Here is a 27638-nt window from a genome sequence, read left to right on the forward strand (position 1 = left end):
GTCAGGAGATCGAGACCATCCTGGCTAACGTGGTGAAACCCCGTCTCTACTAAAAAATACAAAAAAAATTAGCTGGGCGCGGTGGCGGGTGCCTGTAGTCCCAGCTACTCAGGAGGCTGAGGCAGGAGAAGGGCGTGAACCCGGGAGGCGGAACTTGCAGTGAGCCGAGATCGCGCCACTGCACTCCAGCCTGGGCGACAGAGCAAGACTCCGTCTCACAAAAAAAAAAAAAAAAAAAAAAATTGTGAAGGAAGTACGTAATTCCTATGTTGCCCACCCTCAGTTTCCCCTTTTATTAACATCTGATATTGGTGTGGTACATTGGTCACAATCAATGAACCAACAGTGACAGAGTCAAGACTATCCTTTCTTCAGACCTCCTCAGTCTTCCCCATGTCCTTTCTCAGTTCCAGCATCCCACCCAGGTCACCATGTCACCTTCAGTCGCTATGTGCCCCGAGGCTCTGCTTGGCTGTGACAGTTCCTAAATCTCTCCCTGCTTTTGATGACCATGCCAGTTTAAAGAAGTGCTGGTTACGCATTTTATAGAATGCCAACTTGGATTTGTCTGATGCTTTTCTCCTGACTAGACTGGAGTTATGGCTTTTGGGGTAGAAGATCACAGAGCAGAAGAGCCATCCTCGCCACATCATACCCAGGGTCCACGATGTCAACATGCCTTACCCTGCTGATGTGAACCTTGATCACCAGGCTGAAGTCATCTTTCTCAGCTTCCTACTGTGAAATTACTCTCCCTTCTCCCTTTCCCTACTGCACTCCTTGGGAGGAGGCCATCATGCAGAGTCCTATTTCTTATTTATTCAACCATTCAGTATCAGTATGGACTCATAGATATTTATCTTATATTTTGGGTTATAATCCAATACATTATTTTGATGCTCAAACTGTTCCAGCTTTCGCCACTGGCAGCTCTTTCAGTTGGCCTCTGTGTCCCTCTGACATATCCACATCAACATATGTATATATGTATGTATGTATGTGTGTGTCTTTCCTTACTTTCCAGCACTACAACATGTACCAAGTGCATCATTTACATTTCCTGCCCCAGCCCTAGAATCAGTGGAGGAACTTACGTTAGTATTCAATGTGTTTCTGTAATATGGTCTCAACCTTACTTTTCCTATTCACTCAGTACAACTGCCATGATGCAGCCAAGTGGCTGTTCATTAATCCCCCAAATCTGGACTCCCTATAATTTCCTGTCTCAAACTGGGACATTCTGGAGTACACGTCATCAGGACAACTTGGACTGTCCAGGGCAACCAGGACAAATGGCTACCCCACCTATATGGAATGCTTTCTCTGCTCCCAGGAAAACTTCTCACCTTCTTCTAAACGTCAAAGACTTATTTGGCATTTAAAAAATTCTACCCTTTACAGTTAATTACAGTTTATCTCCTTAAAAAGTAAAGTATTCACATGAGAAACAGTAACTTTAAAACAATTAGTATAGAAAAACATGCTCATTGCAGAAAACTTGAAAAATAAAAGGGGATAGGGTGGGTGGGGGGTATAAGGGAGGAAAAGAAGGGTTTTGGAAAAAAAACCCAGTCATGATTTCATATCTAAAAGATGGCCAAGGTTAATGTTTTAGTGTTGTTATTTATATTTTTTAAATTTACAGAAAGAAAAACTGAAGCAAATATGCCAAATGTTGGTAGTGACTAATTCTGGGTGGTAATATGATTACTGTTTTCTTCTTTGCACTTTCCACATTTTTTTTTCAAATAAACTGAAAAAAAAAAAAAAAAAAAAACCCGTTTTTTTCTTGACTACAAAAATAGCACCTGATCAGTGTTAAAAACCTGGAAGAAACAGAGAAACGCAAAGGACAAAATACACACACACACATCCAAAGGAAAAAATTAACAGTAATATCCTGAATCACAGTGTGTACATATGTGTGTGTGCATGTGTATATGTAAATATTTACATAACTTTTAAAAAGTAAAAGAAATATCATGAATGGTTTTATATGAGAATATATCATTTTCACTCTCCTGATTTTTAAGAGCTACAAAGTAAAATGAGTGGTTCAGGTATATAATGGAAATGTACCACTCGTTTTATTTCTGTAAACTCATCACTTACTGCTGGTCATTTCAACTGTTTCAAATTTTTCTTCTATTATGAACAAAAACTCTAATAGCTAAATCTTGGTGTGCACCAAGAGTCATACAGGATCAATTCTATATACTGTGTTCAAGGCTTTCATACATTTTGACAAACTGCCCTAGAGACAGATTGAAACATTTAACATTTTTGAAAAGATTGAAACAGTTTACATTTTACTAACCACACTTTGGTTTGTATATCAGGATTTTTTTCTTGGATTAGTGTTTGCCTTTCACTTTTGTACATGCTTGTGTTTAACGTACAGAAGCTTTTGATTAGTGTGAAATCCAATCTACTAAATCCGCCTTTTGTGAGTTCTTCTTTTGGTATCAAACTGAGGATGACCTGCTTCCTCCACTCCATCAACTTGCAATTATTTACCTATATTTACTTTATTACTTTTATGGCTTCCTTTTGTTAATCTAAATTCTATTATTAGTATCAAAGTTATAGTGTGCATAGTCTAATAAGGCAACAAGATTTCCTATGTAAAACGTTAGTTCCCAGGACTCCCTAATCTCATTTGCCAGAAACAACCACTTTCAACCCAACTGAGTTTCTAGTATTTATCTTTGCACATCTAAAGATAAATGCTTATACTGCTACCTCTAGATCGTTAGGTTTTTAGGCACTAAAAATCTACTTTAGCTATTGACTTTTTACTTTGGAAGATGAAGATTTAAAAATTGGGTACCCATCCCTATTTCATGAAGCCACACTTGCAGCTCTTCTTCTCAATATAGTTACAGTATAATAACTTGGTTAGCTCAATATTAAGTAAACTATTCGGAGGATATTGTGATTTTTCTTCCATCTGCCCTTGGGAGCCAGCAGATTGTTCAGCCTCAGTCAAAGCTTTAGGGCACGGCAGTTGCAGCCCATGTACTGAGTCACAAACTCATGAGAGTTTCCAAGTCAAAGCTCCAGCTACGCCACTCCCAAATTCCTGACCAACAGAAACTATTTATTGTTGTTTCCAGCCACTAAGTTGTGGGATAATGTGTCACGCAGCAGTAATACATAAATAACATGCATACTTTTTTTAACTTTTCCTAAAATTGATAATTGTCACTTTTCTTTCATTTGCTTAATTGTCTACATACTTATCCCCAATTCAATCTGTGGTCTAACTCTGGTTTCAACACATTCATCGTATCAGGTGTTCTCTCCTTTGCATCTTCCGGACAGTCTGCCCTGCAACTGCTGCCTCGCTCCAACCTGGACTGGCTGCCTGCTCCCCAGCCGTGAGGCTCTCAGCCCCAGCTCTCCCTTCACCAATCTTTCTGGAATTCCTTTGACTTCTCTTTCATGATTTTTACCTGATCCTCCTCTTTCTTCGTTTAACCCTTATTTTGGTGGGAACAAAGTATGTGGGAGGTCATTTTTGAGACTCTGCACATCCTAAAACCTTTTTCTTCTACCTGCAGGCTAGCTTGGGCATAGAATTAAAGGCTGGACATAATTTCTGCCAGAATTTCAAAGACATTGCTCCTCTGTCTTCTAATTTCCCAGTACTGCTGCTGTGGGAAAGTCTGAACCCACTCTGATTCCCATCCTTTGTATATAACCTGTTTTTTACTTTCTTACACAATCTTATAGGAATATATCTTTGTCACGGTGTTGTATAATTTTACAACAATGTGGGTCTATTTTCATCCACTGTGGTGGGTACTCATAGGACTGCTTCAATTTGGCAATTTATAATCTTCAGTTCTGAGGTTTAAAAATTTTGTTGTTGATTTCTTCTGTTTTCTGTTTCTTACTTCTGAAACTTACACTTTCGATGCTGACCCTCTCCTTGGCTGGTCCTCTAATTTCTGTTTCTCAATGTTATCTTCTAACACTTCTAGGAAGTTTTTTTTTTTTTCCATTTCTGCTATCAGATTTTTAATTTCTAAGAGCTCTTTTAAATTTTCAGGATGTCCTTTTAAAATGGTATCTTATTTTTATTTCATGGTTGCCTTATCTCTCCGAGGATCTTAACAACAGCTTTAATTAAAAAGTTTCTTCTTCCCTTTATAGTTTCAGTTTTCCTCCAAGTTGCTTTTTTTCTTTTTGTTTAGTCTTTATTTTCCATACTAAGTGCTTTCCTTGGATGTGTGGTAATTCTTGGTTGCCTACTCTCATATATGACTAGCAGACAAAAAGAGCTGACAAGAAGCACTGAGCACACGAACCATGTTTATCTACTGGGTAATCTGCAAACTGGCTGAACAGTTTGGTGGGGAACTCCCTGATGTCACTATCTTTCTAGTCTTTTCTCTTGGGCAGGTAAAATTCCTTAGAGAAGATTCTTCCAACCTCCTGCTATTCCGGGAACTCGGCAATGGAAGAGCCCGCGTGTGCATGTATGTGTGCATGTGTGCATGTGTGGTGGGGAGGGGAAGGGGTGTGCCTTGGCACTCTGAGGGCATGCGTTCACTTCATCCTCCTGACTTCACTAGGGCAGTCCCACCCTCAGCTGTGCTGGCTGCCCTCTCAGAGGCAGGTTTGAAGTTTATACAATTTTGAATGCCTCATTTAAAGAAAATTACAAACATACAAATAGGCATGAAAGTGATTATTTAGGCAGAGAAAAGAGCATAACAAACGCCAAGTTTTAAAAGCTAATAAATGACATAAACATCACAAAATAATCTAGTATTTTTATGAATCATCTGCCTAACACACCTCTATCTTTGTCTCCCTACATTTTTGGGCTGCTTAGTGTTTGGTTGCCTCTTCATGTGACGCAGAGTTGGTAGCATCATTTTCTTAGAGTAAAAAAGATAATTCCCTCTTTCCTCTGGTATGGTTGTTTGAAATTTTTCTACTACTGATGGTTTAGAAAAGCCTTTTTCAGCTTACTGGTAATACCTAAATTTTAGGATTGTTGTAAAATTTAGAAAAATCTCATGTTTCCTCTGCAAATAAACTAAGATGTCAGGGCACATTTCAAGGTTTCTTGTACAGTGACTAATCTTAAATGTTGTTTGAATTAATGACAGTGACCAGTTTGTCATTAATGTCTTTGTAGGAGGGCATATTTTGAATTTTGTTATCTTCGTTATGCCTTTCATGTTAAATCCGCCAGAAATTTAAATGTTTTATCAATGTGTTCCTCTGATTTGCTCCTCCTCTTCGTTAACTGAGTTTTCTAACAACCATCACTCCTATTTAAAATAGATCTCGTTCTCTTAATAGATTACTCACTTTTGGTACAATTGGAAAATGTTTTGTTACGCTTTGCTTGATTTCAGGATGATTTCTATATATTTAAGCACTCACCTTATCATTTTTGTGTTCCATTATTTTTAAATCCAATTTTCTCTCTAGTTGTGAAGTAAACTTAAAATTGACCACAAAAGGTAACCTTTACACATTTCCAACTCAGGAGTCTGTAATTTCTTGTTTTATTAACATTTTCCAAAGATGTATTTACAAAGTACAATTAAAACGGTATACTCCCAATTCACCCTTCCCTAGTTCCATCCCCCAAAAAAGCCTGGGCTGCCCCAGGATTGCCTGACATGACGGGTAGTATGAAGAAGTAAAAGCAGAAAAGAAGACAGAGGTTTTCCTAACTCATTGCAATACAAATACTTTATGTTTCAGTTTACCACAACATAGGCATGCCTAGGGTTCCTTCCAGGGTCTTGGAAAAGGTCCATTTAAGTTGGGGCCCTGAGGTTTAAGCTTTATAAGCTTCACACCTTAAATCCACCTTTGTGTCTCCTGGTACAGAATTCTTTGGAGGTGGGGTTGGGGTGGAGGACTCTTCATTCTTCTGCCAGGGTTGGGTGGGGACAGTCTCCCAGTGATAAGCAGTTAGGAAGATGTTAGGGCTCTAAACTATTCATAGTTTTCAACCAATCACCCTGATCTCAGCCCTTGGCTTCACCCAACTTCTAGAGGTACTTAGTACCAACTCCCAAACCTTTGAGAATTCTGTGATGTAAGGTGGGATAGCTCCTGGTTTTCTCAAATGCCAGTTTGGGACTTGACTTTCTTGGAACTAAGTCAGTTACCTCATGTAACTGCACTCTAATTCCCGAATTTTGTTGTTGATGTCTCTTCTATTCTCCCTGAACTATGGATTTATGCCTTAAAAAAATTGCTTTACTGTGCTTTTTGTAGGATTTGTGAGGGAGATAAATTAGATGTATGTATTCAATCTGTCGTCTTTACTCAGAATCTGCTTTATTTTTAAATAACATACCATAACATTCACCCTTTTAAAGTGTACAATTTGGGGTTTTTAGTATATTCCCAGAATTGTGCAAAAATCACTGCTATCTAATTTCAGAACATTTCTATCACACCAAAAAGAAACTCCACACCTATTAGCAAGCAACTCCCCTCCCCCAGCCCTGGCAACCATTACTCTGCTTTCTCTATGGATTTGCCTTTTCTGGACATTGCACAGAAGTAGAATTATATTTGTATGTGGCCTTTTGTGTCAGCCTCCCTCACTCAGCAAAATGTTTTTGAAGGTCATCGATGTCATAGCATATATCAGTACTTCATCCTTTTTTTTAAATCACTGAATACTAGTTCAGTGTATGGATTTACATTTTGTTTATCCACTTATCATGTGATGGACAACTGGGTTGTTTTCCCTTTTTGGGTATTAATGAATGCTGTGACAAACATTTATGTTCAAGATTTTGTGTGGATATGTTATTTCTCTTGGTCATATATCTAGGAGCAAAACTGCTGGGTCATATTGTCACTCTATGTTTAATCTTTTGAGGATGTGCCAGACTGTTTTCCAAAGTAATTGTATCATTTTACATTCCCACCAGTGGTATATAAGGGTTCCAATTTCTCCACATCCTTGCCAACACTGTCTTTTTCATTTTAGCCATCCTCGTGGGTATGAGGTAGTATTTCTGATGTGCATTTCTCTAATGACTAATGACGTTAAGCATCTTTTCATGTGTTCATTTGTATATCTTTGGAGAAACATCTATTCAAATCCTTTGCTCATTCTAAAACTGTTTTATTATTATTGTTGTTGAGCTGTAAGAGTTCTTTGTATATTCTGGGTATTAGCCCATAATCAGAAATATTTTCTCTCATCCATGGGCTGGGTTTCCACTTTCTTAATGGTGTCCTTTGAAGCAGAAAGTTTTAAATTTTGATGATGTCCAGTTTATGTTTTTTCTTTTGTCGTTCATGCTTTTGGTGTCATATGTAAGAATCCTTTGACAAATCCAAGGTCATAAAGATTTACTCTTGTCTTTTCTTCTAAGGGTTTTATAGTTTAGCTCTTACATTTAGGTCATTGATCCATTTTGAGTTAATTTTTAAATATGGTGTGAGGTAGAGGTCCAACTTCATTCCTTGGCAAGTGGCTATCCATTTATCCCTGCACTGTTTGTTGAAGATTATTCTTTTTCCGCTGAACTGTTCTGGCATCTTTGTTACAAATCAATTGTCCATATATGTAAGGGTTTATTTCTAGACTCTCAGTTCTATTCCATTCATCTACATGTCTATCTTGATGACAGCACCACACAACCTTCATTACTGTAGCTTTGTAGTATTAAGACTGGGGAGTGTGAGTTCTCCAGCTTTGTTCTTTGTCAAGATCATTTTGACTATTGTGTGTCCCTTGCATTTCCATGTGAATTTTAGTGGTTTATTTTTTATATTTAAATCATTGCTGCATTTAGAGTTTGAGTGTATGACTAGTTAGGTGTTTTAACATAGTTTTAAAAAATTCCATCTTTGAAAAATTATTTTATCAGCATTAAATGCATCTACTATTCCATACCACAGAGTAATCTACTCTTTTGCCAATAACACAGATTTATTTAGGTGTATAAAAGTTCCTGATACTTAGCAAAGCAAATCCCTTCTCATTAAAATTTTTTTTTTTCCAGGTAATTTCTTGGCTGTTTTAATTATTCAAGATAAATTTCACTAGCTGTGTGCTCTCACCCCCACACCTAAAAATCCCTGATAAGAATATTACCAGAAGTGCAATATACGTATAGATTAACTTTTGAAGATCCTATTTTTGGTTTGCTCATTCAGAGCCATATTTCTTTTCATTCATTCAAGCCTTTTTATCTCCCTTGGTCTTAAAGGTTTTTTTTTTTTCATATCCATCTCCTCTACATTAATTTTGTTAAATATTAAGATCCCAAAATAACACATGTGAAGTTTTAGCTCTATACATGTCTTAGGTTCACTCCATGGAATTTTATATTTTTGGTTATACTGTAAATGGGATTCTCTTTTTATCTTCCTGGCACATTTACTCTGAAACCAGTCACCATACCTACATACTTAATTTATATAGCCTAAGAAATTCAATTGGAAAAGAAGAAAAATAACTAATTAGGCTTTCCAGGTAGACAGTCTTAGGGTATGAAAATATGATAAAATTCATCTTTTTCCCCAACATTTATACCTATTTATTGCCTTATGTTATTGCATTAGCTTGAAGTTATAGAAAATGTTTCCGACTTTGGTAAGAATGCTTTACATCTGATCCCTCACTATCAAATATGAAAGCAGCTATTCTTGATTTCAGCCAGGAATGTTCCTAACAGCAAGAAAATATCTTTCTGTTCCTAGTTCACTAAAAGGTACAAATATTAGGTTTTTGAATTCCACCAATGCCTTTCACCATGCATTTAGATGACCAGTTTGTTCTCCTATGACCTATTATTGTGTTGAACTGTGTAAACATATTTCCTAATATTGAGCCATCCTTTCATTACTTAAGTAAACTCTGCTTGGTAAAGGGTACAGGATAATTAACTCTGATGTGTGAATGTCCTGCTTTCTGATTATGACACATAGCACCTCAAGGGCAAGGACTGAATGTCATGCTACTTGGCAACCCCTGTTAAGTACTGTACTAGACACGGCACTATTTTCAACTTTTCACTGAATGAGGAAACATTTGTTAAGGGCCACCTTTGTTTCAAATACTATGCTAGGTTCTAGGGATATCAGGATGAACAAGGCAGATTCCTTCTAAGATCTCATGCAGCTCATAGTCTAGTTCTGCGCACATAGTAAGCACCGGATGAATAATTAAATGAATGACTAAAATAAGCGCATTGCCCAAGGGGCCTGTAAAATAACATGCTCTGATTTAAGGTTCCTGAAGAAAGCTACTCTTAGGTAATACAACAGAAAGAACAAAGAAAGGTAGTATGATTGTCTTTGGGCTCCCAATCCTTATGTAACCAAAAAACAAAACAAAACAAAACACAAACAAAAACCCCCAAAAACCTAAAAAGAATACCCACCAGCGCTGGGGTCCAGCAACAGTACATTTAGTGCAGACCAAGAAAATGGAGTGGGCCCTTGGCCTTGAAAGCAAAGCCTGACGAAGTTATTGGAGTACGATGGGTCAAGGGAAAATACTTTACAGAGCCTAAGAGGATATATGAAAGAAGAGGAGACTGCTGGGTTTATTCCGAGGCTGCCAAATGGCAGAAGTGAACCCACTCTGCCAGAGAAGTGGGCAAAAAACTGGGCAGATGCCCTGATGGAAGGATCAGATTCTCCCTGTGCTGAAACGGAGCATTCCTGCAAGAAGTGGTGAAAGGTGGCAAGGAAGGGAGTGACAGGAAAGGCAACACAACTGCACTTCAGCAGGCTCTTGTGCCTCTTCTCCCCTTGAGTCCCCATTTCATCCCCGTGGCTCTCCCACTGCAGGCACAGGGGACTTCCTTAGGAGAAGCAGCTGCTTTGGAGGGCATGGGGCAAGAGCGACAGTGTCACAGCCTGAGACCAGCAGCCTTGGTACTGCCAGGTCACAGCAGCCCGGGGTTGGCAGTGCTCCAGGGCAGGAGGCCCAACTGGGCTTCGGGACTCTCCTCCCTCCTCCTCACACTTGCCTCAGTGCTCCCCTTGGAATCAGGGGCATGGGCAGAGAGCCAGAGTGAAGACAGGGCTTGCTCCCCAGGGCGTCTCTGAGTTCTGGAAGAAATTAAGAGGGTTCTGAGCTCTCTGCCTCTGGAGTAGGAGTCCTAGCTTGGCTCTGCTTCCCATTCCATAAATATGAGCACCAGAGGGCAGGAGAAGAGATATTTTAGTCTCAGCAACAAAATGGAGAAAACATTTCAACCCTCCTCTTCTCCAACCCCCAACTGCCCCACCTCAAAAAAGAAAAAAAGTTCTGTGTGTACGGAGGGCAAAGGGGGGAAAGATTCTATTTTCTTTCATAATAAAGAAAAAGTCAACAGGATGTTCTCCAAAGCTACAAATATACTTTTTCAAACAGTAAATATCTCTATTAGCAGCATGATGCCAGTTGGCTAATTCTGTCTGTCTCAGTAAAACCTTTCCAAAAAAGCCCCTGCTCTTGTGTAATGTCTATTTACAAAAACAGCTCTTTTGCATTTTCAATTTGCTAGGTTTCTCCATCTTTTGTTTCCTCACCCCCTCTGCAGAGGCAGAGATAAAAGGCAGGCCCAGATGGCAGTTGGGTGGGGATCCCCTGGTCACCCCAGCAGAGCTCTTGTCCCTGCTTTCTTTGGAGAGTCCCACTTTCACGACAAAGAGTGGAAAGAGGCTGAACCCTAAACCTGCTTCCTGGGTCTTTGCTTGGCCTCCAGAATCCTACTAAACGTGAATAAGCCTAGGCCTGGCTTGGGGGTGGAAAGAACCCTGGAGTGATTCAGTCTGCCCTACCCCGTATCTTTCTACTATCTCTAGCTGGGCAAGACACCCACAGTTTTGGGGGCGGGGGAGGTAAGGGAGGTGAGAATGGAGGAAGGGCTGAGCAAAGAGTAGGCGGTGGTGGTTGATAGTGGCTGAAATCCTGGCTCCCGGGGGAGTGGTCTGGGCCTGAGTCACTGTCTCGGCAAGAGCAGGAAGGTGGGCGAGAGGCAGCAGCTCCAGCAGGCTGGAAGGACAAGCCCCTCCCCCCTGGCCTTCTGTTACTCTACCCTTGGGTTGCTGCCTGCTCTGGCCTGAGGCCCCACAAGGCCACCACCACCTTAACGGTGGGAGAGAAACAACAGAGGGCCAGAGCCGGGGCAGGGCTTATCAAGAGCCATCTAGGTCCGGCAGAACAGCTGCTGGTTGGATGCCATCCTCTCTGTCTGTCGGGCCAGCTGGCTACAATGCTAAAGGCCAAGGAAAGTTCAGTCCGAGCAAGGCGGAGACCCCAGCAGAGAGGGACATGAACTGAGCTGGAAATCAGTCCTTTCCAGTGCCTATGACCACAGCCTCCAGTCCCACCTCAGTCCTTTCTCTAAATTAGCTTGAGCCAAAACCAGAACACACAGAAGTTGACCCCGACCCGCCATCAGTCCAAGGAGGTATGTGTGTGTTTAAAAATAAAAGGGATGACTGTGACTTGGCGGTTTGTGACTTGGACCAGAGCAACCTTCCAGCTCAGCTGTGATCCCTCCTTCCCCACCACTCCACAGGCTGACCTCTGAAAAGTAAAGACAGAATGAAGCACACAACGTTAAGTCACATGAGAGCTGGGCGATCATCTCAACAAAGCAACCATTTATTGAGCATCTACTATTGCCGGACTCTGCACAGGCACTGCTGATACATCAGTTTATTTGAAGTGTCCACTCCTGCACTTCACAGGAGAAACAGCACACTAGATCAGGGGATGGACCCTGGAGCCAGACAGCTGGGGTTCAAAACCTCACTCTGCATATTACCAGCTGTGAGACTCTGGGCAAGTGACCTCACCTTCCTGTGTCTCCGTCTCTTTATCTATAAAATAGGATGGAAAATAATTTACTCATCTTCTAGGGTCGCTATGAAGGTTAAATGAGTTTAATGCTCAAAACAGATCTTGACACACAGTAAGCAGTCTGTTTTTTTTTTTGCGAAGGTAGTAGTGGTATTTTGATGACGACGACCAACCAGGTCCAGAAGGGGTGACTTGTAAGAAGTTACAGAGTTAAGTATACTCACCCCCCAAGAATGGTTAGGAAACCTGAAATTATTTTTTTGTTTTGGGGGCAAGCAGCTGTCCCATACTGTGATGCACCACCACCAGGCCCAAGTGATAAGTTTGCCTAAATTTGAGTGGCGACTTCCCCCTAAATAGTGAAAGGATTTTGACAAAAGTGTGGAGGCTGATAGAGCACTTAAGAGAGGAAGGCAGGCAACTCAAGGAGGCAGTTTGGATTTTCTTTGCAGCCCCTTAAGAAGATCCTAATATCTGACAGACAAGTAATCACCTATTCTCATTCTGATCTGTAAGGTAAGCAGGGGTAGAAAATGGGTTTGCATTTGGAGGTGAAAGGCTTGCCCTGAGGACTCCACAAGGAGAGAGAACCTCCACTGGCCTCATCTCCATTCCGATGGGCTGACAGTGGCTTAGACTCTGAGAGCACCAGACCGGCTGTTTAGCTTCTGAGGTACCATCTTTAATCTCACCTTTGCTCCTGTCTCTTACCAATTAGCAATTATAAAGAGCTCTCACACTACCTTTTTCCTCTTCTCTGCCGAAAGTTTGGCCCCTAGAAAGCAAGAGGTAGAAGGAAGACGGCTGGATGGAAACTGACTTATAGGCCCCCTCCCTAGATCGTCCCCACCCTCTGGGGCGGGGGCGGGGGGAGGAGGTGCGGGCAAACATTCTCTTGCTGTGGAAAGTGAGATCTGCCCCAGCAATGATTTAAAAATTAAAAAAATACGAAATATTGTAAATACACAAAAAATACAGGGAATATATAATAAATACTCATGTATCCACCACCTGGCTTTGTCAAATTCTAACGAAGCCACGCTTGCTTTAGATATTATTATTTAAGCAACAAAACGGTACAGATACTGTTGAGTCTCCCTGAGCATCACACCCTGAGATTGTATTTTTCTTTTCTTTTTTTTTTTTTTAACTTAGTTTTTTTGAGACAGGGTCTCCCTCTGCATCCAGGCTGAGGTGCAGTGGTGTGATCATAGTTTGCTGCAACCTTGAATTCCCGGGCTCCAGCAATCCACCTGCCTCAGCCTGCTGAGTGCTGGGACTACAGGCTTGCACCACCACCCTTGGCTATTTTTAAATTTTTTTTTTTTGTAGAGACAGTCTCACTATGCTGCTCAGGTTAGTCTCCAACTCCTGGACTCAAGCGATCCTCCCGCCTTGGCCTCCCAAAGTGCTGGGATTATAGGTGTGAGCCACCTCGACCGGCCCCTGAGTTTCCATTTCCTTCTCTCCTTCCTTGTTATCCTAGAGTAACCACCATTCTAAATTTAGTACTATTCCCATACTTTTACTGTATAAGTTTAAGTCCATATGCAAAATACAGTATTGCCTTATAGGTCTAATGTTTATATAAATAGTACAATGTTGAATGTATCATTCTTTTTCTTTTTTTGAGATGGAGTCTCGCTCTATCACCAAGGCTGGAGTGCAGTGGCATGATCTCGGCTCACTGCAACCTCCGCCTCCTGGGCTCAAGTGATTCTCCTGCCTCAGCCGCCCTAGTAGCTGGGATTACAGGCGTGCACCACCACGCCTGGCTAATCTTTGTATTTTTAGTAGAGATGGGGTTTCACCATGTTGGCCAGGCTGGTCTTGAACTCCTGACCTCAAGTGATCTGCTTGCCTTGGCCTCCCAAAGTGTTGGGATTACAGGCGTCACCCGCCATGCCCAGCCTACAATGTTGAGTGTATCATTCTTATTTATTTGAATGTATCATTCTGGAGCTAGCTTTTTACATTCAGCATTACATTCTTGAGATTTGCCCACATTGGTACACACAGCTCTATTTTACCCATTTTAACTACTACATATATATATATATATATATATATTTTTTTTTTTTTTTTTTTTTGAGACAAAGTCTCACTTTGTTGCCCAGGCTGGAGTGCAGTGGCATGATCTCAGCTCACTGCAATCTCCACCTCCCAGGTTCAAACAATTCTCCTGCCTCAGCCTCTTGAGTAGCAGGGATTACAGGTATGCACCACAATGCCCAGCTAATTTTTGTAGTTTTTAGTAGAGACGAGGTTTCACCATGTTGGTGAGGCTGGTCTCGAACTCCTGACCTCAACTGATCTGCCTGCCTGTCTCCCAAAGTGCTGGCATTACAGGCATCAGCCACCACGCCCAGCCCATAATATATCATCATGGAAAGACATCACAATTTATTTCCCCGTTCTCCAGAAGCTGGGCATCTGCACATGACGATGCCCCTCACACTCCTGCATGTGTCCCCTGCTGCATGGAGGTATGGGATTTTCTCTGGGGTAGGGGACAGCTACTGTTCCAACTGCAAAATCTCCAATTTACACCCCCTCCTGCAGTGTATGTGAATCCTACTCTTCCTCACCCTCAGATACTTGGCATTGTCAGGCTTTAAAATTTCTGCCAGTCTGATGGCTGTGAAACGGCATCTCATTGTTGGTTTAATCTGTTTTTTCCTGATCACTAATAGGGCCAAACATCTTTGTATGAGCTTTTGTTCACTTGCGTTTTCTTTTCTGGAAAGCAATTGACAGTTTTCAAATCTATGGAATAAGTTTTTATAAAGAACTCAGCCAGTGTTCTTTACAGCTGCCCCTTATGTTATTTCTTATTAACCCAGTGAAACAACCAAATACACAAGCAACCCTATCTTTAGTTGCTGGAGTCAAAGGTGTTAGCTTATAGTCTGAGTATTTGTAATGATATTCTTAGATAGGTGGTTTTCAAACTTGAGGTCTTTGTAGAACATCTATCACTCAAAGGTCATTTAAACTGCTACACAGTCTTCCATTGCATACATAGATCAAAATCAGTCATGAAATTAAAAAATCATATGCACTCACCTCAGGAAGAAAAAAAGAAAAAAAAGTCAACTGAGGTGGGTCATTCTTCAAAAAAACAAACAAGGCTGGCCACGGTGGCTCATGCTTGCAATCCCAGCACTTTGGGAGGCCAAGACGGGTGGATTACTTGTACCAGAAGTTTGAAACCAGCCTCGCTAACAGCAAAACTCAGTCTCTACTAAAAAATGGTGGAGCATTCCTGTAATCCCAGCTATCTGGGAGGCAGAGGCATGAGAATCGCTTCAACCCAGCAAGTGGAGGTTGCAGTAAGCTGAGATGGCGCCACTGCACTCCAGCCTGGGCAATATGGCAAGAGCCTGTCTCAAAAAACAAAAAACCATGAAAAAGAACATAATAGAAAATATCAGAGTGCACTGCACACATACTGTGTGAAACTTTTATTTCAAGTATAAGTGTGTGTGTGTGAGTTGTGATATCAAAGGTATTTCTAACTGTGAGTTATGTTAAAAAAATTGTGGAAACTAGTCCAGGTGTGGTGGCTAACGCTTATAGTCCCAGCCACTCAGGAGGCTAAGGCAGAAGGATCTCTCGGGCCCAGGAGTTTGAGACTGTGGTGAGCTGTAATTGCACCACTGCACTCCAGCATGGGCAATAGTGAGACCCCCCCATTTGTTTTAAAAAAAAAAAAAAAAAAAAAAAAGGAAACTATTGTCCAAGTTAGCATCCTTGGATCCATTCTTTCTCTTCTGAGTTATCCTGCAGGCCACTGCCAAAATAATCTGACTAAATCATTGCTTTGGCCATGCCACTTCCCTGCTCGAAAGCCTTCAATTTTCAAAAGCCTAGGCTCAATTTCAAGTCCTCAGCATGGCACTGAAAGCACTACATAACGTGGCCCTGAGGTGGAGTGCCAATTCTCCCCAATGCAGCCTCTACCCAAACCACCATTTACCACCTCCAAGCTGGCCTCCTGACAGTCTGCACAAACACTCTTGACGCATTCTGACTCTACACACCTTTTTCATGCCATGCTTCTAACCTGGATCCTTTCTCCCTCCCATGAAACAGCAAGTATTTGCTAAGTCAAGGTTCAGTTAAAATTACATCTCCTGCTTCAAGTCTTTCTGGATGATGCCACACTGACATTTAGTGATTGGCTGTCCTTTTGAATCCCTAGCACTTTCCATACACTGGCTGAAGACAGAGATCGACTCATGTAAGTCTTTTAAATGTTCCTCAATGTTTAGCACAGACTTTTGCACATTATAAATGTTGAACAAGCATTAAATCAACAAATATTTGTTGAGCACCATGTATGTGCATCACACTATACTGGGCCCTATTTGATGGATTAGCCACCAAAATCATGAGTTTGGGAAAACAATTCTAATAGGTTAACAGCTGACTCTAAAGATTACCCCGACAGATTTCCTTAAAGGGTATAATACATATAACACCTCTAAGTAGCTGTGGGACTCAAGACACTTGACTCTTTCTGACTGCTCCAAGATCTGGAAGAAATCCTTCTCCTCTCATTAAACACCTGAAATAAGAGCAAGCTCACATACAGAATCTCACAGACATTTTATAGGGCCCGTCTTCAAGGCATTACTATGCTCTCCAGAGAGGAAGAAAAGCTTGGTGTGTCCAAAGTCACAGAGGACATGAGTGATGAGGCTGCCCTAGGCAGGGGCCCCATAGGTGGAAGAAGCTGAGCCTGTTACAGAACACCTAGAGGTCTGCAGGGCACAAGGACTTCCTCTATCACTTGTGTGTGAAGACTGTCAACTCCCTGTGATTCACTACCAACCTGCTAGTGTCAACACACCCTAGCAAAGCGAAACTCCATGATCCAATCAGCTTGGGAATGGTCTGCTATTCTCCTAATATTCCTGATCATGGGGACAGAATACTCAAGAGACACATTTTAGTTCCAGTTCTTCCAGGTACTAGCTGAGTGAATTCTAGTAAGTTACCAAGGGGGATCATAAGACTGCACTGCTTGCGCAGACGTAAGCATGAAGTCAGACAAAGGATGGGAAAGCCATCTGAAAAGTTAGAAGCACTCTACACATGTGAGACAGCAATGGTAATCATAGGGGAAAGGACTTCATTGAGAAAAAAACTGAATACTGGTTTTGTTTGACCCAGAAGTTTACCTTCTTTATATTCCATTCATTTAACAATTACCTGTTAGATACCTACTATGTGCACGATACCCACTATGTGTACAAAAAGATGAAGAAGCTCTATGTCGCTCCTGTTCTCATGGGGTTGGTGTGGAAGGGAGGTGTATGTCTGTGATACCTAGAAGGATGCAGAAGTGCTACAAGAGAAGCACTATGGAAGTACAGAAGAAACCCAGCAAAGCAGTTTGGAGTGGAGGATCAGAGAGGAGTGGGGAGGAGAAATCACAGGCAGCCTGACCTGGAAGCCACTTGTCAGTCAATTTAACAATAGTACTTTCAGAGGCTCTTCATTTTAGGAAGTGGTTTGTAGGTTCTGCACGTTTTTATCTAAACATTTTTCCTGAGCTGAGGCAAGTCAGGAAAAGGGAAAAAAGGCCCCATTCATATATTTAATAAACACTTCCTGACTGCCAGGAACAGTGCTAGGGAATAGCGATGACCACAAGACAGTCCCCCTACTCAAGAACTCACAGACAAGTAAACCAGCCAGCGGTTGATGAAGGTCAGAAGAGCGGCACCCAGTGCAGCATGGCAGGGTGTGAGGGGCCATTCAGGCAAGCCCCTCAGAGAAGGTGAAGCGTGGCCTGACGCTTGAAGGATGAGTGGATGCTGGCCTAGTGGACAGGGTGTGAGTGAAGGGGAAGCATTTCAGGCAGAAGGGACAGTTATCCAGAGGCACAGGGGCATGAGAGAGCAGGAGAAGCTTGGAGGATGGAACACACGGAGTGAAGAGGGACAGCCAGGCCCAGAGGGCCTCAGAAGCCCTGGCCCAGAGTTGGGCCTCTATCCTGAAGATGATGGCAAGGGAATACAGGGTGAAAACAGGAAAGAAATAAAAAGGATCAAGCATGAGGAACACCAAAGTGTGAAGGGCAGACAGAGGTAGAAGACCCCGGAAGTCAGAAAAATATCATCACTCCACTCATTTCACAGCAGGCTCAGGTGGCAAATTGTCAGCAGGAATGGCCGCTCCATGCTACAGATGGAGAAACCAAGACAGAGAACGGTTCAATGCTTGACCAGGCCACGCTCTGAGTGGCTGAGCCAGAACCTGAATGCAGCACTCTAACTCCTACTCACACTTATCTGCTCTGCCTCTAATTTCCTTCCTTTTTGTCAAACTACTGGACCCCTAGGTATAGGGAGATTTCTTGCAGTACTCCCTTTTCCTCCTCATTTAAGCCTAAAATCATCAAGGTGTATGGTTCAACAGGAGGCTACAATTCCTGGAGCCAGCTTAGATTAAGGTCACTATTCTTAATGCTACTTATTCCTCTCTCCATACCACAATAAAGCCACCTGAGTATACGCTGGAAGACGGGGGAGAGAGAGACAGGAAGGGGGAAAGGGAGACAAGAGGAAGACAGAAATAGGGAGGGAGGGGGTGAGTGGGGAGGAGAGGAGAGACAGAAAGTTGGGAGGGGGCAAACGGCGGGGGGAGGTGGGGTGGAGAGAGGGAGAGAAAAAGAGAGCAAGAGAGAGAGAAACATTTGGCTTGAGGCCAAGAAGTGAATCTGTGATCTGAGATGTGAATATCAAATGCCTTCTTCCTAGTAGGACAGACCACTGGGTCACTTTGCTGAAAGGCAGATGGGTGTATGGGGAGTGGATGGGTAGATTGTGCAGGAAGGCAGCAGGTACCCACTAAACAAACAGGGGGTGGGCGGGTTGCCTGCACAGAGGAAGCAGAGAACAAAGGCCTCTCACTCTTCATGCAAAGTCCACAGTGTGCAAAGGGCATCAATATTGGACATTTCTCACTGTGACATTTTGAAAGCTCAGCCTAGCCCAGAACAATGGTTACCCTCTGGGGACCATGGGCCATGTGCCTTATTTAATGATGGCTTGGCACAGCCCATGTACTTGGTGAACTTGACCTTGGGCATCAGCCTCCCATGATGGCTCTACGTCACTCTGGTCTCTTCTCCTAATGAGAATTCCAGTCTCACATGAATGGATGGATTCATTCCGGGGGCAGGAAAACCACTCAGGGAGTGAATCAGAAGGACCCAGCCCCGGTCTCCTTGCCAGCCATTGAGCTAGGAACTGAGTGTGATTGTGTGCCCAGGCGCCGGTGCTGTTCCCCTCTTTGAGAGAGAGGGTCAGGGTCCACGCAAGAGATGACGTAGAAGCCCTTTAAGGGGGAAGAGAAAGGAATCTCAGCTTTGAGGGACAAAGCCACCCTTCTGGTTGTGACTGTCAGTCCAAGGAGGTACCAAGATGTGCACGTACTGGTAAATTAAAGTTACTAGATGAAAATCTCAGCTCGTTAGACAGCTGTCAATTTCAATTCTCTCCAACCTGACAGGCTAACCTTTAAGGAATGGGCTATTTTTTTCAGAAGGGAAACTTTCTGTGAGACAGGTGGAAACAACCTGCTTCAGATCACCCAGAGAATCATTTACCTTTATTAGTTTCTGCTCTGCTCTTCTCCCAACTTGTGAAGGAAAGATTGGTTCAGTAAATGCCAATCTAGGCAATATAAAGCATCTGTACTGCCTCATTTCCACTTTGAAAAATTAGGCAAGAACACTCCAAAGATTCAAGACGCAGCAGCCAAGAGGATATCTATATCCCAAGACTGGGGGGCCCAGAATGACACTGAAAGGACGTAATTCCTCTGGAAAAGGGAACTGAAGAATTGCCGCTTTGCCCACCACTAACTAGGTTATAACAAGACAGGAAAGGTAGCTTTTTAAGGCTCCAGCCCCTTATTGGCCTCCTGGAGCAAATGGTGGAGGGAAAAGCAGCAGCTCCTGCCGGGGCTCATTAGGGCATTGCTTCGGGCTTCCCTCCCATGCTTGCGGTGATTGTCTGACATTTGTCCATCAATCTTGGTCTAAGAAACAGGTGGGGGAGGGGACAGATGGTTCGCATTTTACATTAGAGCGCTGTCCCTGACACTGACTGACATCAGCTGCTTGCGGTCTCCACTGATGGCCAAAATTAAGCTGCAAAAGCCTTCCTGAAGGATATTCTATTATCTTAATTCATTCATAACTGGTTATCATGCACTTTGCATAAATAAACACACTAGACTCTGAGGACAGGGTGGCAAATATGTTCCCTATGTCCATGGGCTGATTAATCTTGTACATCTCTGGGGCTCAATTTATTCACACACTATAGTTGAATCCCCTGAGGTCCAGGGTTGTGGCTATACAGGTCCTTGGGCCTGATGGTAAGGTAAGGTCCTGCATATGAGTATCCTCTAACCTCTAAGAAAGCCCCAGGAAGGCAGGCAAGTCACAGTTCTCTCCTGTGAACATAAATAATCGAGAGAAACAAATGGGGATTGCCTTTTGGGCAAACTGAGTCTTACAAAATAAATACACCATTATGAAGTGTCTACTATGACCCAAGTATCACATCATTCTGCAGCAACTGGAATTGTGACTCTATTACTCTAAGACTCCCTGGCCTCTTTTCTCATGGCATGATAGTTCCCGTAAGTTTAAGCTTAACCATGCCTATTTAGAGGGCAGGCAGTGAGTAATAGTCCTGGAATGATTAAAACCAGTCCAATCCCACAGTTTGAGGGTGTGTGTGGAGTGTAACTCTGGCCCCTTTAAAAAGAGAAGCAAGTTTTCCTTGTCTTTCGAAGCCTGCTAAGTCGTGCAAAGGATAGTTACCAAAAGAGAGTGGGTTTTGATTAGTGAACTGGGTCCAGGCTGCCACAGCGAGGGCCACAGCTCTGGAGGGACTGGCGCGGGGCAGAGATGCCCACAGGAGAGAAAGACGACACTGACTCCACCTCAATGGGTGTTTAAAAAAGGAGGGAACAAGGAAGTCCCTCACTTCAAGGAGCTAGGAGGACGCGAGTCCGGCAAAACAGGGGTCAGACGCGGAGTCCCAGGCTAAGAGGATCATTCGCCACTCTCCCCGGGAGTCCTGCTGAGAGATGGCGACTCCGGGAAAGCACCGAGGGAACGACCCTAGAGCAGGGGCTGTCGGGCCTTGCTCTGGGGCGGAGGGGTCGCGCGGGACCGGAGGGAGCCGGGACGCGGCACTGACACAGGGCCAGGGGCCTCGCGGGTCCGCGGGTCCAGCAGCTCCCGCCGCCTGGGCCTCACTCACCAGCTCATGGTCCCGAACCTGGGTCTGCCGCCGGGGTCCTCAGCCACAACTCCTTCCTCTGGGACCACTTCCGGATTCAGCCAGTCTCCAGGAAGTGACGTAGAGCCCGCCTCTCTGCCCGGAAGAGGCGGAGCCCGGCGCGTTAACCCTTATGCTGCAGCGTGCTCGCCGCGGAGTTTCCCTTGCCGGCGACCGTCTGGCTGTGGCCAAGCACTTAGAGACACAGGCTGCAACGGGGGATGAGGGGGACCTCTGGGGGCGTTTTCTGCCTTCAACACTGACTCCTAAAGATCTCTTCACCTGACCACGCAGGGCCCTTAGCTGGCCTGTCCCCTCTGTCAAGTGGTTTCTAATCCAGTGACAGTGGCAGCAATTGTCTGTGGGAGGAGAAGCCATTCGGGATGGAGAAAGTGGAAAACTTACATTCTCTGAATGCTCTTTCCTCTTTTACAGTTTGTACACCACACATGCATTACCTGTTACAAACAAATGGACGTTTACCCTCCAAGATGGCACAGGGCTCTGAATATCAATAGATAGGTGCTTTTCAGGTTGGAATGTTCTGTAGATTTATTCAACACAATAAGACGCAGAGTATGGGTTGCTCCCTGCCTTTCAGCGCTTCCCTTTGGTCTCCTCTACAGGACTCAAATGATGTAAATTGCCCCATTCGTTCTGTTCCTTCATTTAACTAATACTAGTTGCACTAATATTAGTGTCAGGTACTGAGCCAATCTTAGGATACAGCCATCTCAAAGAAGTATCTGCCCTGCCCTTGTTCCTTCCCAGAGCTACTTTCCTGGAGGGAGAGACAAGCAGGCAATTACAATCATGCTATATGATAGGATAGAATGAGGTGTGGTGGCAGCCTGGAAGGGGACCCTGAAGCAGCACATGGGGTTTTGGGGAAGGCTTCCAGGAGGAGCCAGTGTGTAAGCCAAGCCCTGAAGGCAGAATCGTGGCTAGCCAGGTGAATCTGAGATGAGGGGTTAGGAGGGTCCAGGCAGAGGGAACTTACCATGGCTAAGACACAGACAGGTCCAAGCAAGTAGCTGACTTGCCTCGGGTCTCCTGAAATCAGAATTCAGGGCCTTAGTGGCTCACAAGTTGCCTGGGATTCTGGGCTGATTGGTTTCCCCACCGCTAAGTACCTCCCTGCCTTAGAAGAGAGACAAGAAGGCAGTGAGGCCCGTGCAGGTGCTGCTGGGCCCCCAGTGACCTTCTCTCTAGGAATTCTCCTTTCTCAGATGGACTGGGATTGTTTCAGGGACTGATTAGGGAGTTGCTAATCAAATGACCTAGCGGGAAAAATATGACCAATGACCTACAGGAGAAGTAGCGTATGATTTGTTCTGACCTCCTAGGGTGGAGTAGAGGGCTTGAGCAGGAGGGGTAGGAGGTTGGGCCACAGGATGCAGTCTCTCATTTGTGTTTTCCATTTCCATTCTTGAGAGTCCATAGTTTGACTCAATTGAAGTTTCCAGTGGAGGTTGGGTCCCCAAGCACATCGTGCAGATCAGCTTCATTACCATGTTGTTCCTCAAGAAACAGGCCAAAATGAGCACGAGAGCAGCCTTGAAGAGTAAAGAGGAAGAGCAGAAGTCACCAAAGGGCAGCCTGGGCAGAGAGTGTGGGTAAAGCGAGAGAGAGAGTCCTTGCTGCTTTGCAGAGAGTGTGATGGATGGAAGGGCTGCTGTGGGTTTAGGAGCCTCCTGGCATTTAACACCTGTGAATAGTTTTCCCACCTGCTTCCTCCCTTCCCCATGTTCTGCCTCCCTCAGTTAGGCCCCACAGGGATAAATATTTCCAAACGTTTTAGCCTAGGTAACTGCCATATCCTAGGAGAAGTCTGTTTCAGGGCTGGAGGGCAGCAGACACATCCTAGAGGTCTAGAATGGATAAGTTCTGGACTACAAGTCTGGAGGAGTCTGGGGCTCTATTTCCAGTTCAACCTTTGACACTATAACTGACCTCAGATAAGTCACATCCCCTTTGTGGCCTTGGTCCCGTTATCTATATGATGGAGTGGGTAGATCACATCCCAAAGTCTCCAACATTGCAAGGTTCCAAGTCAGCTGTCTTGTTGACTCTAGAGGCCCTGGGGAAATAGGAGAATGGGAAAGACAGGTGAACAGAGGGGCAAACCCAGAGAAGTGGGCAGGTCTGAGGAACTGGCGATATCTTGGATAAAGCTAAATATGAATTTTTCTGTGGCTGTGCTGTTGACAGGTCACTTCAAATCTTTAATGCAGCCAGCAGTATCTTTGAGGTTACTAAAAAGAATGGTGTCCTCCCAGGAGTCTGTCTGGAATGTGCCTGCTTGGTCTCCTTACCTGTGGCTCATTTGCTCAGCTAGAGGGGCACTGGGCTGAGGAGGGACAGTCAGGCATCCTGCTGTCCTGTGTTCCTCCATGAGCCTGCTGTGCCATGAGGCATTGATCCCTGGGGAGCTGAACATGGAGACACACAAACACTTCCCACTGTTGTGAAAAACTCAGCCTGCAGGGTCGGGAGCTATGTCTTTCTTATTTATAACCAAAGGGACAGCATGATACAGATTGATCCTGCCCCTGCAGGGAAGCAATGGAAAAGAGAAAATTGGGTTTCTAAGTAGAAGCTGAGAGTGGAGGCGCTTTGGGTACAGGTGGATGCTCCTGGTTTCAAGCCTTATAAATACTGATTCTTCCCCAGAAGTCTGAGCCTGAAGTTAAAAGAGTGTTCAGGTGGCAGAGGTCTACTTCTGGGACAAAGCTGTTTACGAGAGGAAAAGCAGCAGCAGAACCTGCTCCACCATCAGCCCCCAACTTTTCCTTGGAGTTTTTTACTCAGAAGTTGGTAAGCAGGTGCTTCCCACTGACTCTCATCTCTAGGATTGTCATGTCCTGTCGTTCCCCAGCCTTTCCCACACAGAAGTCTAGGGCTGGCCCCCGAGTCTTTCACAATGCCAACCTCTTATTAGTGAAGAGTGAGCATTCCCAGAACCTGGACCTGGGCTGTCAGGGACTTCATTACAGCACCGGGCTAAGGCTGAAAAACTGAATGTGATAGGGCCAAATTGGTGGGCTCAGCTCTCTTGGAGCCCTGAAGGTCTTGATTCCTCAGGGAGGCTCCTGCAGATATTCAGACGCAGGCCTCAGGTTTCTATGTGGACTCACTGCCCCACTTCTCCCTGCTCTGCACCTGCTCAGTAGGACGTCTCAGAACAATAGCTTTCCTGGGGCCTTTGGGGGGCAAGGACATAGGAGGAGGAGCAAGGGTGGGAGAAGATGGAGGAGATCAGGGTGAGATTTCCAGTGGCGGGAGGCCCACACGGACTGCTCAAAGGTCAGGGTGAAGTGACACATCAGAAGCCAGGCCAGCAAGAAGCGAGCAGAACCAGGAACGCCTGTCTGACCCATGGCTCTGCCTCCAAGTGGCTTGAGGGAGTCTTGTCCCTCCTCTGGGCCTCATTTTCCTTGACTGCAATGGGAAAGGTCCAGGTTAGATCTGGGAGGGCGAATGGATATCATCCCATGTGCCAACTCTGATTGTCTGCCTGGAATGCAGTGTTGAGGATTCTGGGGAATTTGCCATTAGTGGGGAAGTTCTGTGATTGATTAGTCATGTCTGCCGTGGACAAGAAAGGGCGATGATATGGTTTATATTCCACTTTATTGTTATTATTGTTATTATAAGTTAACAATAATTGAGCACTCATGACATGACAGGCACTGTTCTCTGCAGTTCACATTTAATCCTTGCCTCAACCCTGTGAGGTGGATACTACCATTATTATCATTTCACAGATGATGGAGCTGAAGTATAGCCATGAAGCAATAGTATAGCTTCATGAAGCAGTGAAGTGGGGTTTCTGACCTGAGCACCCTGGCTTCGATCCTTATGCTTTTGCCACTACAGTTTGCCATTTGACCTCCAACAACCTATGGTTCTGTCAAGGCACAGTGAGGTCAGAAGCCAGCAGACAGATGGAACCAGGAGAAGCACCGCTATTAAATGGCCAGGTTGTGGGTGGAGGGAGGGCCACCCTATGACCAGGGTGCCAAGCTCGGCCTCATCCTGGGAGCTTTTATATGCTTCCTCCAGTACGGAGAGCGCCAGGCCAGCAGGTGGCAGCACCGGGCAGGGTGAGAGGAAAGGGCAGCCCCTCACATGGCATGGACGTCCTTCAGGGATCAGAAGGCCCAGATGTTGGGGAAAGCAAGAACAAATGCGGGTGTGGAGGAAGGATAGCCAAGGACCCAGAGGAGGAGGAGCCCTGGCCTCTGACCTGCAGGAGCTGCCACGGCCAATGCTTTGGTTCCACCCAGCAGCGCAGGCCTCTCAGCTTGCGTCTCGTGGTGCCTGCTGTGGGCTTTTTTTTTTCCTCCACTCTGGGAGAATGACTAACTTTAAGGACTAAAAAAAAAGTGTTTTGATTACACTGCCTTTTTACCAACTGGGAGCATTAGTCACCGTGGATTGCTGCAGATAACGGGGAAGGCAAGCAGCACCCCCTCCTCCCCCTCCTTCTCTCTGATTAGCTCACAGAAACCAGGAGGAGACGCGAGTGAGGGAGAGTGCACCAGTAGGGAAAATAATCCCCCTGAGTTGATATGTTCCCTGGGCATCAGGCCAAGGGCTGTCCAGGCGGGGCAGCCCCCTGACAGGTAGGCTCTAAGATGGCCCCAGACCCACAATAGGAGGTGCCCACTAGAGAGAACTGGCAGTAGGACCACTGAGTCCAAGGATCCTGAGATTCTGAGTTGGGTCTGGATGGTCTGTTCCTCCAGGTAGCTCCAGGGCACACCCATAAGGGGAAGTCAGAGGAAGTCATTGAAGACACAGCTCCTGAGCTGGGGCTCAGGATGTCTGTGATGTGGAGCTCATGCCTGGCTGTGGTATGGCTAAGGCTGCTGCCTTGAGCTAGGGCTCTCATGGCTCTACCTGGGGTTGAGACATTCCTGGCAGGTGAGGTTGGTGCTCATGCCCCACTCCCCACCCTTTGGCCTTCTCCCTTCTTCTCCATCTCCATGGGGCAGTATCTAGTACTTTTGGCTGATGTTCCTACCCAATGCAGCCCCCTTTGCTCCCGCCTTGGTGCTGATGGGGCTGGAGAGCTGAGGTTCCAGTCTAGCCTGTTGGTGCAAGGTGTCAGAAGTGGGAGTTCTGGGCCCTGCTGGGGAAGGCTTTGAAGCAGGGAGAAAATGGTGCTGGGTTGCCTGGTTGCTTTGAGGGCAGGCTGACCTTGTCAGTCCTGGTCTTTTGGCCCAGCCCTTCAGCCCATTCACAACCCACCCCCAAATGCTTCACTCTGGAAAGCAGACATTTATTTATCTGAATGGCCTTTCAAGTGATAGGGCCATGAATATTTGTGTAAAGAACTTCAAGCATTAGGACAAATAACGTTTTTACTATAACAGGAAAGGAAGAGACAGAAACATAATTCGATTTCTATATCTCTCAAGATCAGAGTATTTCATCTGGATGTTGCTGCTGCTGATTTTCTCTTTGGAAAATAAAGTAGTCACAGGTATTTGGTGTGCTCTGGCCTCAAAAAGCTTTTATGGTACCACCTTACAGGAAATGAGGTCAAAAGAGTGGGAGTGGGTGCTCCTAGATGGAGAAGGTCTGTGAGATGCCCCACCCCCAGCCTCCAGGATCTTACCTGCCATAGAGAGTGTCCAATCCTGGGGTTGCTTGTGGTTTGTCCCCTCAGCCCCGCTTTGCTTTCCTGGGCATCCCAGAGCTGGCATATGGATGCTCCCAACCCCCGTTCTCTGCCCTTTGCAGTTCCCAATAATAATACCCACCATTGTAGAGTCTCGTTGGCACTGGGTGAAGCATTTTACATGTATTAGATAATGTATTCTGCAGTAACTTGGTGAGGCAGCTCCTCTGATCATCTCCTTTTTACAGATGAGGAAACCAAGGCTGAACTAATTGCCCAAGGTCACAGAGTTGGCTAAGTGAGAAGGACAGGCATTTAACCCAGGCTGTCTAAACCCAGGCTGCCTTGGAGCAGAAAAGAATGTAGCAAAAAGGGAGGAAGCTAGCATTTATAGTAGACTCACTTTCACAGTCATTAGCCCTTGCTGCCTCCTTGAAGGAGGATGATGAGGCCTGGTGGACTGAAGGTCAAATCCAAGTCCCTCTTGATTTGGCTGTTGCTCTGTCCAGAGGTCAGCAGCCAGGGGGTATATCCCCTGACCTCGGAAGGTAGTATGGAAGAACAGAGTTTGGGCTGTGTGTGGGTGCATAGAGCAGCCTCAGGTCTTTTGTCCCCTGGCTGGGATAGCCATCCACCCCCAGCTGAAGCCACAGAGTGTCCCAGGTGAGCATAGCTTCTAGGAACGCATGGCTTTCCTAGGGAATCCTTGCAAGTCCCACGCGTGAGCAGCAGACCTGGGGAGAGGGCGGGACTGCCCCAGCCTGACCTTGCTGCAGGCCTGGCTGCCCAGCGTCCACCCCCTGCTGCTGTGGTGGAGACAGCCCCCAGACACCGGCAGGGCAGGTGGCAATTATCCCCGGGCACTGATTACACCACAAGGCCGGCAGTGCCCCAA

The 27638-nt window shown here is 45.0% G+C and overlaps 1 protein-coding gene across 1 annotated transcript in view; it reads right to left on the bottom strand.

Annotated features, from left to right (window-relative positions):
* BIN3 (bridging integrator 3) overlaps positions 1-21192 on the bottom strand; it is a 48393-nt gene extending 27201 nt beyond the window's left edge. Inside the window, exon 1 of the mRNA XM_003272857.4 lies at positions 21097-21192. Within this exon, the coding sequence (XP_003272905.1) occupies positions 21097-21104 (8 nt within the window). The 5' untranslated portion in view covers positions 21105-21192. The remainder of the gene's footprint in view (positions 1-21096) is intronic.
* Positions 21193-27638: the final 6446 nt, after the last annotated feature.

The sequence above is a fragment of the Nomascus leucogenys genome, chromosome 8, assembly GCF_006542625.1.
Source record: "Nomascus leucogenys isolate Asia chromosome 8, Asia_NLE_v1, whole genome shotgun sequence".
In the NCBI taxonomy this organism is placed as follows: Eukaryota; Metazoa; Chordata; class Mammalia; order Primates; family Hylobatidae; genus Nomascus; species Nomascus leucogenys.